Source organism: Gymnodraco acuticeps, unplaced genomic scaffold (assembly GCF_902827175.1).
Source record: "Gymnodraco acuticeps unplaced genomic scaffold, fGymAcu1.1, whole genome shotgun sequence".
Taxonomy (NCBI): domain Eukaryota; kingdom Metazoa; phylum Chordata; class Actinopteri; order Perciformes; family Bathydraconidae; genus Gymnodraco; species Gymnodraco acuticeps.
In genome coordinates, this window is record NW_022990295.1 from 4,895,516 (window position 1) to 4,911,296 (window position 15,781).

Sequence of the window (15,781 nt, forward strand, 5' to 3'; positions counted from 1 at the left end):
TCCCAGACAAATCCCGTACGAATACATCTTTTCCAACTACAAAACAAGCCCGGTGGCACAAAGCAATACACACAGCGAGTGTGCTGTTTACATTGCAGTCCCTTGCTGGGTTCAATCATTGAGTGACAGTTTTTAAATACAGTGAGACACCAGCTCACTGTATAGGTTAAGACACTGGTGGTTTTGATGTTTTGTGATCATAATGAGAGAACGGCTTCCTCAAACAAAGCTAGGCTTAATTAACGCAAAAAGTTAGTTGGGCCAGGAATAGGTTTTGTTGCCTGGCATGGTGCCTTGTTTGATGTAGGGTGTGGCTGCCACTTAAAGTTTTTATTACCACACTCTTTGTAAGCATCTTTTATGTTTATATTAGGAATATATGCATCATGTTGCGGTTCATTGCTGGGAGAACTGATGTGTTGGTGAACTTAAGCATAACGCATTTAAATGTGTAGCAGCACTGTGAAAAAGCAAACATGTTCTTAGTTGTGCATGACGGGGAGAAGCTACGCCTTTGGTACAATGACAAAGTCGAACCAATCTCAAATGTTTTCCTCTCTTTCGCACAAAATATAAAGTCATAAATGTCAGAGAAAGCAGAAATAGAGCTATCCAGCTTTTGTTCCCGGGACATTCTTGTGTTGTGTCTTTAGCTACAGACTATGGGGGGAAAGAACAAGACTTCTGTGGCTGTAACTCTGCAGAGGCTCCTTAAAGCAGACTGAGCTCAATGGTTTCTAGGAAACACTGCAGAGGGCGGACATCCAATCTCAGAAAAGAATGATAGAAAGCAATGAAACACAGTGGAGAACAAAAGGCTATCAGTGGAGTATACGACCGTCCTCGCCCTCATATCAGACCAGAGATATTTATCTCCTCTCTAAAAACAAATGTAAATCAAATCGTGCATTTGAAACAAAACAAGAGTTGAATTTATTGGTTCAATAAGAGAGAAGAAAAGTGGAGGAAAAGTATGGGCCTGCAAATATTTCATTTCCTTTTATCTTCCTTCTGTGAGAATGACACAATGGGCTGTACACTTGTAATAATTTGTCACACACATGTCATAACGACAACACAAACAGTGTGTGTGTGTGTGTGTGTGTGTGTGTGTGTGTGTGTGTGTGTGTGTGTGTGTGTGTGTGTGTGTGTGTGTGTGTGTGTGTGTGTGACTGAATGTATGTAGCTGCTTTGAACTCACAGTCATATGTTGGCCCTGGCCCAGGAACTCCAGCTGCTGTTGGATCTCTTGGAGCCTCCTCTCCTGCCCTCTCCTCTCCTTTATATCCTGCAGGGCCTTCTCTCCTGGCTGCGGGTCCCCATCACACTTCCAGCCAACCTCTGAGCCACAGCCCTGACACATAACAGACACGAATGGTTCTCAAAGGGAACAAACATCTAATATCACATGTAGACGGGTTTATTGGATTCTCTCCTGGAGCTTCACTTGCAGTTTGTTCTAGGGAACTTTTAAATAGCAATCAAAATCATATGACAGTTCATCACGATCAATTCAAGTGAAAATGTGCCATTTGAAGAAGTCCATATACCATCATTGTTGTGTTTTAACGATGAACAACAATCTTCTTTCCTGTTTTTTTACCGATTTCACAAGCACGTTATAAGACACGAGAAAGCCCAATACCTCGACTACAGCTCCAGTTCACATGGGGTCCAACATAAATCACACATTTTTGGCTTGGGTGCACTAGGTTTAAAAAATGAAGACTGCATTCAAGGCAAACTTTTAAACTGGCTCAGAAGGAAATGGGAGAGTCCTGCTGCAGTGGAGGGCCTTCCACAGACAGCTGATGGTTGAGAGGCCTCGAAGAAGGAATAGCTCTGCAGACTTAGTATGATGAACAGCAGCTGATGGAAAAGGTGCATTATTGTTGCAAATCTAAAAGGATACGTCAAATGTTCACATCCTAATGATGGAAAAACATGGCGAAGAGGACAACACTGTCGAACCTGACCAGTGAGCGACCTGTGGTACAGTCACAATTCTTCCTCTAAAAATATACAGATACTCTATAAAAGCAGCAACTAGATTGAAAAGATGGTTGGGTCTGGGAGGATGCTGCCAACCGCAGGGCTCTTTTGGAGTGTCAGCCCAGCGCCATGTGGTTGGAATCCCCATCACTCTTGGTTAGTCTGGATGCCAGGCAGGCGTATGCATGATCTGATAATGTGGAAATGACGGATATTTCATAAAATGTCCACATCTCAAAATCAACTTGCGTACAGCAAAAATAGTAGGTTATCGGAGACGGCGGCACCCAGCTAAAAGCTCTGATTTACTAAATCTATTATGACATGTTTATGATGGGATGTAATCTTAGTTAAACCGGGGTAGGGGTGAGTTTGGTTAACTGGAGCCAGGATGTTGGGAGGAAGCTGCCTAAATAAATGATTCAGCCCTTGTTAATAAGAAAAACAGACATGCCTACTCCACTAATGCCACATGTTGCATTTACACAGACTTTAGGCTTATCTTTCAATATTAAAACCTTGGCAATAAAAATAAGATTTGTCCTTACTGCGTGTGGCCTCACCTACCAGTGCCCTCTGTCTTCCTTTTAGGGAAATAATGACAGCTTCTATCTGAAGACTCTTTCAAGTGGTCATTATTCAAGCCCTTCAGTTAGGATTCCCTCATCCAGACTACAAAAGACAGGACCACATCGGGATCAGACTCCTGTCGTGCGCCAGAATGAAAAACGCGGCGTTCCAACCAGGAAAATTAAAATTAAAGTCTAGCTTTACCACCGTCCTCACACCACTAAATGCACGTTTCTAAAAAGCCCAAATCTTTGGGAGAAACCGTTTATTTAATTTGGAAACGACAGCTGCCCTACTTTTAAAAACAATAGATGGCAAACTTTAAAATTGTCTTCAGGGCTAAGCAGTGATAAAGATATCACTGACCAATGTTTGAATGAATTTGGCATGTCACATATTTTCTTACTAAACCAATTCTCTGTGGCTAAATGAACACCCCGTGAGTTCTGGTGAGTGTGAGGAGAAAGTCCACATGCTCTTTGTATAAACCTCACTGATTTGACCCTAATTACAGCAAAGGAAGAGCGTGGTGAAGTTAGTTTTAGGTTGGAAATTCTACAGAGTCTTCTTACTCAGTTTCACAGACTGTCAGCAGTCATTGGCTGGTTAGCTCACATCCGAGCACTCACTCTGGACCACAGGGCTTCACTTCGGGACCATCAATAAATTACTGTTTGAATGCCACAAAACCCACGTTATTTTCAAAACCTCCATGCTAAGCTGCTATGTATGTGGAATTATGCTAAAAGAATTACAATAAACTTTCTAAATGTTCAATACAATATCAATATAAAATAAAAGGTGGCCTAAAATATAGCCCAGGTTAGTCATGAAATGCCTCATTGATTTGGGTTCACTGTCACATGACATAGAGGCTATTGAAAAGATCAAGAACTAAAATAAAAACAGCAGAATCTTCGTAAAATATTTAAAAAGAAAACAATAAAATCCTTTATATTGGAGGCGCTTTCAGTTTGGACCAAAGAGGCAAAACTACCAATATTGCCATCCCTGTTGCCACAGCAAATAATACTTTGTTATAAAAGTTTCATAACGACAAGCGGCCGAGATGGGTTTTCTCCGCAGGGTGGCTGGCGTCTGGGAGGGACTCAGAGTTGAACCGCTCCTCCTTCGTGTCGAAAGGAGCCAGTTGAGGTGGTTCGGTCACCTAGTAAGGATGCCACCTGGGCGCCTCCCTAGGGAGGTGTTCCAGGCACGTCCAGCTGGGAAGAGACCGAGGGGTAGACCTAGGACCAGGCGGAGGGATTATATCTCTTCGCTGGCCTGGGAGCGCCTTGGGATCCCCCAGTCAGAGCTGGTTGATGTCGCCAGGGAAAGGAACGTTTGGGGCTCTCTGCTGGAACTGCTACCCCCGCGACCCGACCACGGATAAGCGGGTGAAGATGGATGGATGGATATAAAAGTTTCATGCAAGGTTGATCTGCAGCACATATTGGTTCCAATGCTTGAAATGAAATGCCAAGATAAAACAGATGTGATATTATTGGCAACCCTATAATACTGCTATGTTCGTGTACTTGCTTTGACAACTGACAATTGGAAGTTGTATGAGCTCATAAGCGTTAACCTGATACAGGGTTCATTTTCTTTTTTCACTGAAGACTTGTAGCTTATAAGTTATTATTTGCAGTACTTTTTTCACAGTGTTCCTAAATATAAAAAGGATTAATCAGTAATAATAAATTAATGAAACACATTTAGATAAAGGCATTGGCACATTGTAGTAATGATTCACTTCTTGGAGCATACTAGGGAATAATGTTTCTTGGCCTTTACAGACTTCAGTGATTGTCCCAATAAATTGCAGTTTCTTGAGCTTCCTCTTGTTGAATGTGCGATACCTTTGACTCTGGATGAGGTTACACAGAGTGACTTCCAGCAGAGACCAAGGTTAAGCATATCTGAACATCAGCAAAACGCTGGTAATTGGCTCTCCTCAGAGTTGCCACTTGATATGATGTTTAAGGCAATGATCCCATTACCTTCTATCTGTTTCACAAGACTGCTGGGAGGCCACAAAGATCTAGACTTTGTTTTCTTCCAGATTGAAAAACTTGTCAAACATAATGACCTTTTTGAGACAAAACTACGCCATTCTAGTGATGAAATATTAAGTGTAAGCTTTAGACTTTGAGTTTGCATTAGTGCCACGAGTTGATGTAAAAGGCATCATTGTTGCTATTACGCTGACTGCCAAGTGTGCCATGAATGTTAAGAAAAATAGGAAAAGGTCATTCATTCGTGATATGACAACGCCCGAAGAGCTGTCCTTGTTTCACCTCAGGATCTGACTTACTTGCCCACAATAAGAAAACAGGAATGATTTGCCAATTGCTGTGAGCAAAGCCATCATTGGAAGACTGTTTAGATCAGATAAGTTTAATCAAGCATGCATTTGATTAAGTTGTTATTCACATCTTGTGATACATTCTTTGATTGGATTCTCTGCAGGAATACATTAACAACGACAACCACTAAATAGAATGATCTTATTAAGTGGTTGTTTGACACATCTGCAACGTTTGATTATTGATTGATGATCTGCTGATTTCCAAAAGAATAAGGTTGAAGGGAAATGTTTTCTCTGCTCAACTATAAAATGATCATCTAACATGTGCTTGTATCTGTGGTGCGATTTGATAATTATAACAGCTGGATACTTTCAGGCAGATGTATTCTCAGATACATCAGGAAAACAAGACAAGTAATGAAAACCAGCAATTAGGTAACTCTTATATAAGTGTTCTTCTGCAATGTGTCTGTGATGTTGTGAGGTACGCGTGTGACGCATTCACATCACATTTGTTTGTTTCTGATCATCCAAGGCGTTATTCAATTCAGTAGTGTGTGTGGGAGGGGGGGTGGACACTGTAGGACACTGTACATCGCTGTCTCACGGAGAGATACCGTGGGTCCTTCCTTCCTGCAGCGGTTAGACTATACAACCAACACAGCCCCTAGTAGACCCCCCCTCACACACACACACACACACACACACACACACACACACACACACACACACACACACACACACACACACACACACACAACAACACAGACTATAACACCCCTTGCCCATTGCACACACACCAACCAACTATGTGCAATATGTGCTATATGTGCAATATATATGTATGCCGTTAATAACTGTGCAATAGAGGGACGTGCACAGACATTTTGGGGGGCGGGAGCTCAAGTGAGAAAAAGGGCACTTCCCATAATCATTTATAAAAAAAAATGTAAAACTAAAAGTTAAATATACACATCCCTGACTAACTGACCAATTTATTTGAATACCCTCACACTCACACAATTGTTCAATACTCAACAGAATTCTACAAAATAATCAGTTAACACAGAGACAATGGCCTTCTTTAGTATTCACTATGCACAAAAGCAAATAACAAACTAGTCAAATTAATAGTTATTAAATGAGCAGCCACCAATCAAAATTAAGAAGTTACTGTTTAAGGCAGGACATTACAGGCAAAAATATCGTTTTTTCATATAGGCCTATACATTTTGTTATTTTGGTCTATTTTGCTTCCATGTTTTCTTTCACTCTAATGGAAAGAAAACTTCCAAAAAACATATATAAATGGTGTTCGTTTTACTACCATGTCTGAATTCATCTAAGCTAATCTGCATTTAACACTAGTGGAGCCTCGCAGCGCCGGAACCGTGCCGCGCAACACTAATTGCGCCGCATAAACACATAGGTGTGCCGCATTTGCGTCTCAGGTGAGGCCCCCTCCGCAAGGTGAGGCCCCACGCAGTCTGCGTGATCTTCCTGTAGGGAGGGACGGCCCTGGCGTCTCCCCTTAAGTACAGTACATTAGCCTGTATGCCCATGATAAATACCATAGCTAAACCTTGAGCTAACTTATCCATTTGCCTACCTAAGTTAACTATATTTGTTTTTGTCTTCTGGCTAATTAGCTGTAAACTTGAGACACTGGCAGTTTAGTCATTTGTTCATCACCACTCACCTTCAGACAAGCCGGCATAACCTGGGACAGTAAAGTGGGAGGTGCTGCTACCTGTCTGTTAAAGTGACTGCGGATGTCCACACCGCTGTGCGCGAGACCTGGAGGGAGGGAGGGAGGGTAGAGAAAGCGTCGGAACTTCACAGTCTAATCTCCCGACCTGATATTTTTATTTTTGTGTTCAATTAATATATTTTTGGAAACTGTGCGCTAACAGCAGTAGATATATATCCTTTTTTTCTTTTTTTAAAATAAAAACTTTCTCTGGAGGAAGAAAAAGGGCAGGGGCTCAAGCCCACTTTGATGTCAAAGTCAACTTTATTGTCAAGAATTCTACATGTTGTACATCCAGAAATCTCGAAATATCGTTTCTCAAGGTCCTAGTGTGACATACATACGTCAAACAAAAAAAAAAAAAAAAAAGGGCCTATAACCGGGGAAATGTTAATAATATATTATGAAGAGGCTGTTGGAGGGGTGGGTGGAGTCACCCACAATGCTGAGTGCTTTGCGGGTGAGGCGGGTGTTGTATATGTCCTGTAGTGAGGGGAGCGAGGCACCGATGATCCTCTGGTTCACTATGCGCTGCAGGCTCTTGCGGTCAGCGGCGGTGCAGCTTCCGAACCACAGCGTGATACAGCTGCTGAGGATGCTCTCGGTGGCGCCTCGATAAAAGGACAGCACGATGGGGGGTGATGCTCCGGCACGCTTGAGCTTCCGGATGAAGTACAGGCGCTGCTGGGCTTTCCTCGCTAGTGCGGTGGTGTTGATTTTCCAGGTGAGGTCATCAGTGATGGTCACCCCAAGGAATTTGGTGCTGGTCACCTGCGTCACAGCAGCGTCGTTGATGGTCAGAGGGAGAGGGGGCCGACGGTGGGTTCTCCTGAAGTCAACAACTATCTCCTTTATTTTCTCCAGGTTGAGGAAGAGGTTGTTATTTTGGCACCACAGGGCCAGCTAGTTCACTTCCTTCCTGTAGTTAGTCTCATCGTTGTTGCTGATGAGACCCACCACAGTAGTGTCGTCTGCAAACTTCACGATGTGGTTAGTGCTGAAGATGGGTTTGCAGTCATGGGTCAGCAGAGTGAAGAGAAGGGGGCTGAGCACACATCCTTGGGGGGCCCCCGTACTCAGTATGAGGGTGTTTGAGGTGTTATTGTTGACCCGTACAGCTTGTGGTCTCTCTGTGAGGAAGTCCAGGAACCAGTTACAGAGAGATGGGCTGAGGCCCAGGTCTGTAAGTTTTTGTACAAGCTGCTGGGGGATGATGGTGTTGAATGCTGAGCTGAAGTCTATAGCATTCTGACATATGGGTCCTTAGTCTTAGTCTTACTGTAGTGTCAGTCTTATGGCGCGTTTCCACTACACGGCCTCGCTCGTTAGGACTGGCTCACTTATGGCGCGTCTCCATTACAGTTTAGGAACTGGGGTAGTATCTATAGTAACGCAGTGTAGGTCGGAGCAATCGGCTTGTTGTTGTCCTTCACTACGCGATACTCACTCTTCGTCTTTTTCAGTTTTTCCCTACACTGCAAGACACTGACAGTCCTCGAGTAACCGCTTCCGCACATCAGTGTAGAGACCTCCTGAAATACTTAAATATTGCGAGTCGAGCTCCCGCTGGATCTTGTCATCTGCAATAAAGTGTAGGAACGTCGTAACTTCCTCGGCGGACCACGGTGTGCTTTTCTTTGCCATTTTTGTTGATCCTCTGTTAACAAAAATGCTGTTTATAAAAATTCTGCAAGCTTCGCTATACAGTATATATATATATATATATATATATATATATATATATATATTGCGACGATTCTCTCTGACCAATCAGCAGTCGAGAGTGACGTCACAGCCTGGTTGTTCCTGGCCCTAGAACCCCGATTTTATGGGGCCAGAAAAACTGTGAATTAGGACCCGCTAGCCGGTACTAGGCCAAGTGGAAACGCAACCAAAAGCGGGCCGCTGACGTCACAGCCCTCTTAAACGGGGCTCCGCGCTGTAGTGGAAACGCGCCATAAGTGTCCAGGTGTGTGAGGGCTGGGTGGAGAGCGGAGGATGTCTGTGTGCAGTGCACGTACCTGGTGCAATATATACCTGGCTACTAAATCCTAAGAACTGTTACAGGATGTGTATTTTTTTTATTATATTTTTTATTATATCATCATTTTTTTTTTTTACTTATTACTTTTTAATGCATGTAACATATGTAACATTAAGCTGTCTGTGGCTCTTTTTCTGCTGTAACAACGTACATTTCCCCTCTGTGGGACTAATAAAGGTATTCTGATTCTGATAACACCAGACCATTTTTACGGTAATTTCTTCTCTGCACAATCGCCAACACTGATTTGTTCAGAGCACCGTGTGTGAATGCCCTTAAGGCATCGATTTGTGCCATTTAATTTCAACCCTAAAACTCTGAGTGTAGGTTTTTTACCAGTGCCTTGTTCAGGTTTCATGGTTGTGTTTACATCATTTCAGATTTTAATTCATTTTTTGTATTATAACACATTTAGTTTTCAGACCTCATATTAGATCAGCTTGTGGGTAAAAAAAAACACATTTTATATTCTCAAATGTTCCCGGGACTCACTACTTTAAAAATCTAGCCTAGCGACAATACTTATGTGTATAATTATGGCAAAAAGCTGTACTCCAGCCTCCCTCTTACATGAGGTGTTTGGGTGGACTGCCTGACCCAGAGCAAAAACCTCTGAAAGAGTTTGATGAACTTGTTCACACAGGACGAGCTAAACAGAGGCAGCATGCTCTAAGACAGCTTATCCAAGGAAGTGTATACAGTTCAATTATGAACGCTACTACACACTCCAAAGTAATTCATACAACATGTGTCATTTTCAACGAGGTCTTTATAACTTCAAGTAGCTAAAAACAAATATAAATTGACAAGCTGAAGGGAAAGAAAGACATTTTTGTAAACATGATGCAAAGAGTTGCACAATTCAAACAAAAGGAAAAACACTTAATGGGTTTTTCCTTGTGATGTGGACGCTAGCCAATTTCTAACAGCAGCTTGTTTTATTATAAGTATAGCTACAAAATGTCTCATTGGTCTTGACTTTGGCGGCCTTTGTTGTATTGATACATGTCTGCTGGTTTCATTAAATCATCCAATCATTAAAAAACAGGCTACGCAAATGATGAAAACAGCATGTTGTTATTCACTATCTTATTTGGTAACTTAATAAAATCCAATAAAACATCCATTTTATTCTTTTCTTTTATAGTTTTTAACTGAGGTATTGATTGAATTACAAAAATCCACTTTTAACAGAGAACAAAATGTAATTTTACAATAAAATGTAGTGCAGTCGACTGCTCGAATCAACAGGAACATTACAAACTTCACAAATGAAGGGCTGTTGTGTACTTCATGATATTATTGGTAACTGATTGACAGACTGACTTTTCAGAAACTGATTCCTATTGAATATATATATGGAAAATATCCCTCCCTTATTTTGCGGACAGTATGTCTTGTCAATGACCCTTGTCTACGCATTGCAGAGGGACACTGATGTTATGATGAAGGAGAGCCAGGCCCAGATGTCCGGTGTTGTTCAGAACAACACGCTCCCCTCTTTTCCTCTGTTTCTCTCTCCTCTCTTATTCTCTGCAAATCTGAAGTATAGGAGAGCTCTAGCTGTGCCACGTGGACCCAGGCTTCCTGCCAAGGCCTGTCCACATGCCTCGCCACGAGCACTCCCTGTGAGAGCTCAGCGGTAAGCTGTTCGGAAGCTAAAGCTGAGAGATCACGACTTTTTTCTTTTTGCCTTATTTCTTTCTCCACCTCTCAGACTGACATTTTGCCCAGCTATGACCTCCGAACATCTGCAAAGTTCTGAGACAAAGGTGCTGTAACACAGATGTCTGCCATAGACATGATATACCTACCTGCATGCTTAGTGCAAAGTTGTGCAAATCATTTGTATCCTGTACCACTTAACTCTTTTAACACTGTTATTCTTTGGCCTAAAGCCAGACCTAAAATGTGTCTAATCTGCTTCATAAAAGACAACGTGAAGGTTCCTTCCACCATCTTAGAAAATGTCCCAGATATGTTTGTATCTCTTTCTTTTTTCCTCCTCCAGAGTTCATGATTTTACATCTGAGTAGGTCAGAGTTTGATAACTTGATGATTGCTTAACATTCCTGAAGTATTAGAAGATTCACTTCATCTGGACTTTATTCTTTTTTTAAAGAACTGAGGGTGGTCTGGAGCAATCACATTTCAATTAAAAAAACATGTTGAATGTGATTGTGGGTTTACATTTCCACACCACCAGTGTGTTCTCAGTATCTAAGCAGAATGCAAAGAGCAATCAAAGGTTGACATTTTTTTCTGTCTGTTTGAAGTTTTCACTGCTTGGGTTTGGAAAGTCTTCCATCTGTGATTCCTCCAAATGATAGTAAATTCTCCACAGTCTATTGCTTTTACTATGGTTAAGAGAAACTCATCTGGTCATCTCCACACAACCTCTCTTTGCTCAAACAAGGTCATTTAAGGGTTCGCCAAATAATGACACAGATAAAATAAATGTGAACAAAGAGCTTAAGAAGCACGCCATGGTAAATATTTATCGGAAGCATCTGGAGGGAAAAACCATCTTTTCCTCATAAGTTGTTTTTGTTACTTCTTGTGTCTGAGTGACACATGCTGTTCGTCAGGCACACTATTTGACCAACAATTCAGCTTCCAAAAGTCTTGCACAATGAGGCAATGCTTTTGTAATGAGAGATCAAATATGGAACTGTGCACTGCTGACAACTTGCAACAACATGCATTCTTTTACAAATAATAATGGGTTGTGATTCTAAAAGGCTTGAATGTTACATTTTTTGGATCATATAGGCAGAATATTAGCGAATACTTTAAGCATATTTTATTGTTAGCAGATTATTTTTGACTGAATAATCTACTAGTGTCATAATGGGTGGAACAGTTGAAAGTTAGATTTCAACCATAACAGGAAAATAAATCTCTTAGAACCACTTACTGCTTCTGTGGATAACACCAATGGGAGAGGCGTTTATAAGATGACAATAAACTGGGTCTCATGGGAATTATAGGGTGGGGAAGGGTGTGGAGTCAATTCTTCTCAGCCAAGTTAACCTTGTGAAAAACAGCAAGCATGCCACATGACAAACCTGACATCTTAGTTCTCACCGTGCAGCTGTAAAGCCAGACTACTGCAAAAATATGTGAGCCACAAAGGCTGCAAGGATGATATTAAACTTTCATACCAGCATATATTTGAATTCCAACTTGTTCACCGTAATGCACTGTTGAAAAAAACCCGCATAAATTCACTGGCAAGTTGGTTACCAAGTTGATAAGTGCTGGAGCCAAACTTCTCAGATCCATTTCTGTTGTGAATTATCATATTTCCAATATTTCAGTAGGGACATGAACATCATATTGCAGTGAGGACAGCGTCTTCCTTATAGCAAAGAGGATAAGTTATTTTTGTCTTCCTGTTGTCATCGCTACTAAAAAGAAACACATTTTTACTTTTTTTTCTTCTACTTTCTAGTTCTGTTTTGTTTCTCTTCATCAAACGTTTGAACCTGATGAATATGTTAAGGTTAGCTTGTATCCTGACTGTCTATCTTGGATTCTAACACAGCCTTCTCTTGATGATGTCAAATAGGCACTAACCTACATTTTAGAGGAACATAACGTGACCAAAGCTTTTCCGCTGCCATTTAATTATATGACCCGGACTAAATAAGATAAATTTGCTAACTTTCTGCCGACCACATTGTGTTGGTCGAAAGGGCGTTCTCTGCCCAAAACTCTGCTCTCTCACTTAACATTGGTTGTAGTTTAAATCATGCGTGCTCATCAGCAACCACACAATGTGACTAAATTACCTCATCTATACATCAAAATATAGCCACTGATACACAACAAAAACACAGCTGGGCTGTTACTATGCAGACACAGAAGAAGTTGAAGCCCTGCTGATTAGAAGAGTTCAGTTGCTTTCAAATGTAGTGCGACAGTGACTGAAAACCATATTGTATAATGCCATTGAGACATTTTTGTTGTAACCACACTTGCAAAAAAAAACACATTTGAGAGAATAGCCTAGTTCTGATCTGTGAAACACACACAATTACACCCCAGTGTCACCCAACACCCAAAACCAGCTGATTTCTATGACAGAATCCCTCTCTTCTGGGAGATCAGACTGTGGGTGGGGCAGGCATTCCCACAGTGGTACAGTAGGAAGGCTGTACGGTACTGTACGTTAATCCTATGTGCAAACAGATGTTTTTAATGACAGAAAGGCTATTTCAGCTGAAGCCTTGAGAAAATGGGGGAAAAAATGAGGAATGCCAAAGCAGTGGTCCAATGAAAACACTGTTCAAATTGTGTTTTGATTCCATTCAGATCGTTCAAGGAGGATCTACCTGACCTTTTCATCAAGTATGACCTGAGGCAAAGAAAACAAGGCTTTGTCTAATCCAGAGTTTCACCATGACTCACCTCGTGGTAATGTAATGAGTGATACTGTGCTTTCACAAATACTGATTCTATGTTTCGGGGCAGTATGACATGGATTTCTCTGTGCCTTATGATTCAGTCAATCAGTATGATATTAGACTGTATATGGGAAGTGGAAATGGTCACCGTAATGTCAACAATCGGTTTGTTTTGCAGCCTTAAGTTTGGCATGTTTGGCACAGCCATTTAGCAGTTTTTAGACAACAAAGGTGCCAAAATTAACATTTAATGCAGAGATGATCCCCCCCTTTTTAGAAAAATGATTGTCCGCAATATGTAAGTTATTGTTCTTTCTACCCACTAAACAGCAGTCTGTCCTATCTATGTAGTGAGCATTTCTGTATATCTCTAGATGAAAGGCAAGGCCTTATTCCTGTTTTGCTCTGGCACTCCTCTGCCCTCACCAGCTATGTAATTAGGTTGCGATGGGGGGGCCTGACTCTCCTCTGTGGCAGTATCCCAGCTGGTGCCAGGCCTCACGAGGCTGCCTCTACCCGCACAGGCAGAAAGGATACTTTCAAAGAGGACTGCACAAGGAATGCACAGACTCAAAATATCAATCATAGCTTTTTGGGAAAAGATCCCGCCAAGTTCTGAGATCACAGATTCAAGCCATGACTGATCCTTTGAGCGAGTGCTGAATGGAGAAGAGAGGTGAATAACTCCTTCATCCATATAGTAAGTGAAGGGTCTACAGGGCACAGAAAACCAGAGAGAACAGCAAACTGGACATCTGGGTTGTGATTTAATATTATGGAGGGGCGTTCAATGGCGTTAAGATATGCTGATCTCTTTTGTGCTTTAGATGCTTCCCTGTAGCAAGCAAATACGCAGGTTCCTGATTTTTAGTCCAAATGGTTTCAGTTAGCACATCTGACTGGTTCGAGCTACTGCAGAGTTGAAAGGTAACCGCAAAATAAAAGCATATTTTCTTTTATGGCCACCTTTAAGATTTACAGGCACTGATGTGGAATGAATGGCTGGCTCTGAAAGAGATTTATTGTCAGTGCAGAGTATCTCTAATATATGCCACACCAGTGAGGCAGGATTAAAGAAGGGTAGTAGAAAAGCTTATTTATAAGTCCTCCAGGTGTGAGGTTTACCCACCTCTCACTTTACATTTCAAGAAAACACTACATTACATTTTTCATCATATGAAGTTGAAGCTGCTAATAATTACTTTAGTGACAAAACAGTTGTCGTATTTTTATCAAGGAATGCATGCATTAGCCATTTCAGCACTAATGCAGAGCAGATGATGGATGGATGATGGGGAATTTTACTTTCCCTAAACTCTTTTAACCAGACAAGAGGATTAAAGTGTGGGAAGGGAGGTGAAGTAGGTCCAACACATCCAGCTGCTAAGGCATATAACAGTCTTTGTACTATTTAATTAGGCCAAAGATTCACTTCACATTAAATGTAGGGAAAGTAATTAGACCGGCCATATTCCAGACATGACAAAGATCATTTACTGTTCCAGCACCAGGATTGATGTACTGCCGTTTTTCCTTGTCTACATCCAGTAGTGATAGTGAAAATGGCACCTGAGTTCGCAAAACTGCATTGTAAAGTTTTAATGATTCCAAAAACACAATTTTCCACTGGCAGGTTATGCAAATGATGAGCACGCCATCTGGCCTTTAAAATGCAGTTAGATACGGTTCTGAGCTCACGTCTAGGAGCCGGCCCGAACCCAGGACCCAGGCATGGAAAATCTTTTACAGTTATAGATATCAAGTTGGTTCTCCACCGTCTGATGTGGTCGTGATCAGATCATAGTCTAAACTTACTTACTTGAGTTGGTTACTTAACTCGGACTGTATAAATATATACGAATAACTCAGATGACCAAATAATAGAAATCCCAGCATCAAAAAATATTCTTTATGGGCAAACAAATCTGGTTAATTAGAAATGCCTACATGTATACAAATTGCCATTGCTCATATGGAAAATGACAATAATAAAACAATGGTCAAAGCAAAAGCTTTACATTACATTTACAAGGAGCATATAATGCACAAGAAGCTTTATATAAACTTTATATGGAAAAAAGAGGATGGAAAAGTAAGGCAACCCTGAGCTCCAAATTACAGCAGCTTACACAATACTATTTTTTCCCACTGACAAATAAGGGAGTAACAAACACAATTACAAGAGGTTGCCATCCAAGCCATACAGAGCTGACCTTGCAAAAGACTTAACAACCTTGCCACAGCGCATTATCAATGGCATTTCGATTTCTAAATAAACGATATAAACTAATAATGAAGACAGTAGTGCAGTCGGATACATACCTGGGACATGGTCAGGTTTCTGTACGAGCTGTTCATTGAGGCAAATTCTTCGACAGGAAGGAGAAGGCGCATTTTGGAGTCAATGTCAATCAGCTGCTCCAGGTCAGAGGGCTCAGGGATGTAACCCTGGCCTGTCGGGACGGACACGGCCCACATATCCCCCTGGAAAGGAAATTATTGCTGAAATCAGTCATGGCCCATAGAGTTTTAAGTCTGCTTTATGTAGTGAAGTAGGGTACTGACAAATATCTATTGCTTATTTGGCAACTTTGTGACAGTGATGTATAAAATGGGAAAGAGTTACAAGTCTGATCTGGCACTTGGTATACACTTCTTGATGGGGAACATGCTTCTGATCAGTCTTCTAATAAAAGCCCAAACTT

The 15,781-nt window shown here is 41.4% G+C and overlaps 1 protein-coding gene across 4 annotated transcripts in view; it reads right to left on the reverse strand.

Moving 5' to 3' along the window:
* fsip1 (fibrous sheath interacting protein 1) overlaps positions 1-15,781 on the reverse strand; it is a 37,536-nt gene that overhangs the window by 12,858 nt on the left and 8,897 nt on the right. For all 4 annotated transcript variants that reach the window (XR_004569583.1, XM_034222524.1, XM_034222523.1 and 1 more), the window contains exons 8-9: positions 15,399-15,560; positions 1,202-1,354 (exon numbers count right to left, since the gene is read on the reverse strand). Coding sequence is in view for 3 of the 4 variants with exons in the window: in XM_034222524.1 (XP_034078415.1) it covers positions 1,202-1,354; positions 15,399-15,560 (315 nt within the window). In the remaining variant the exon portion in view is untranslated. The remainder of the gene's footprint in view (positions 1-1,201; positions 1,355-15,398; positions 15,561-15,781) is intronic.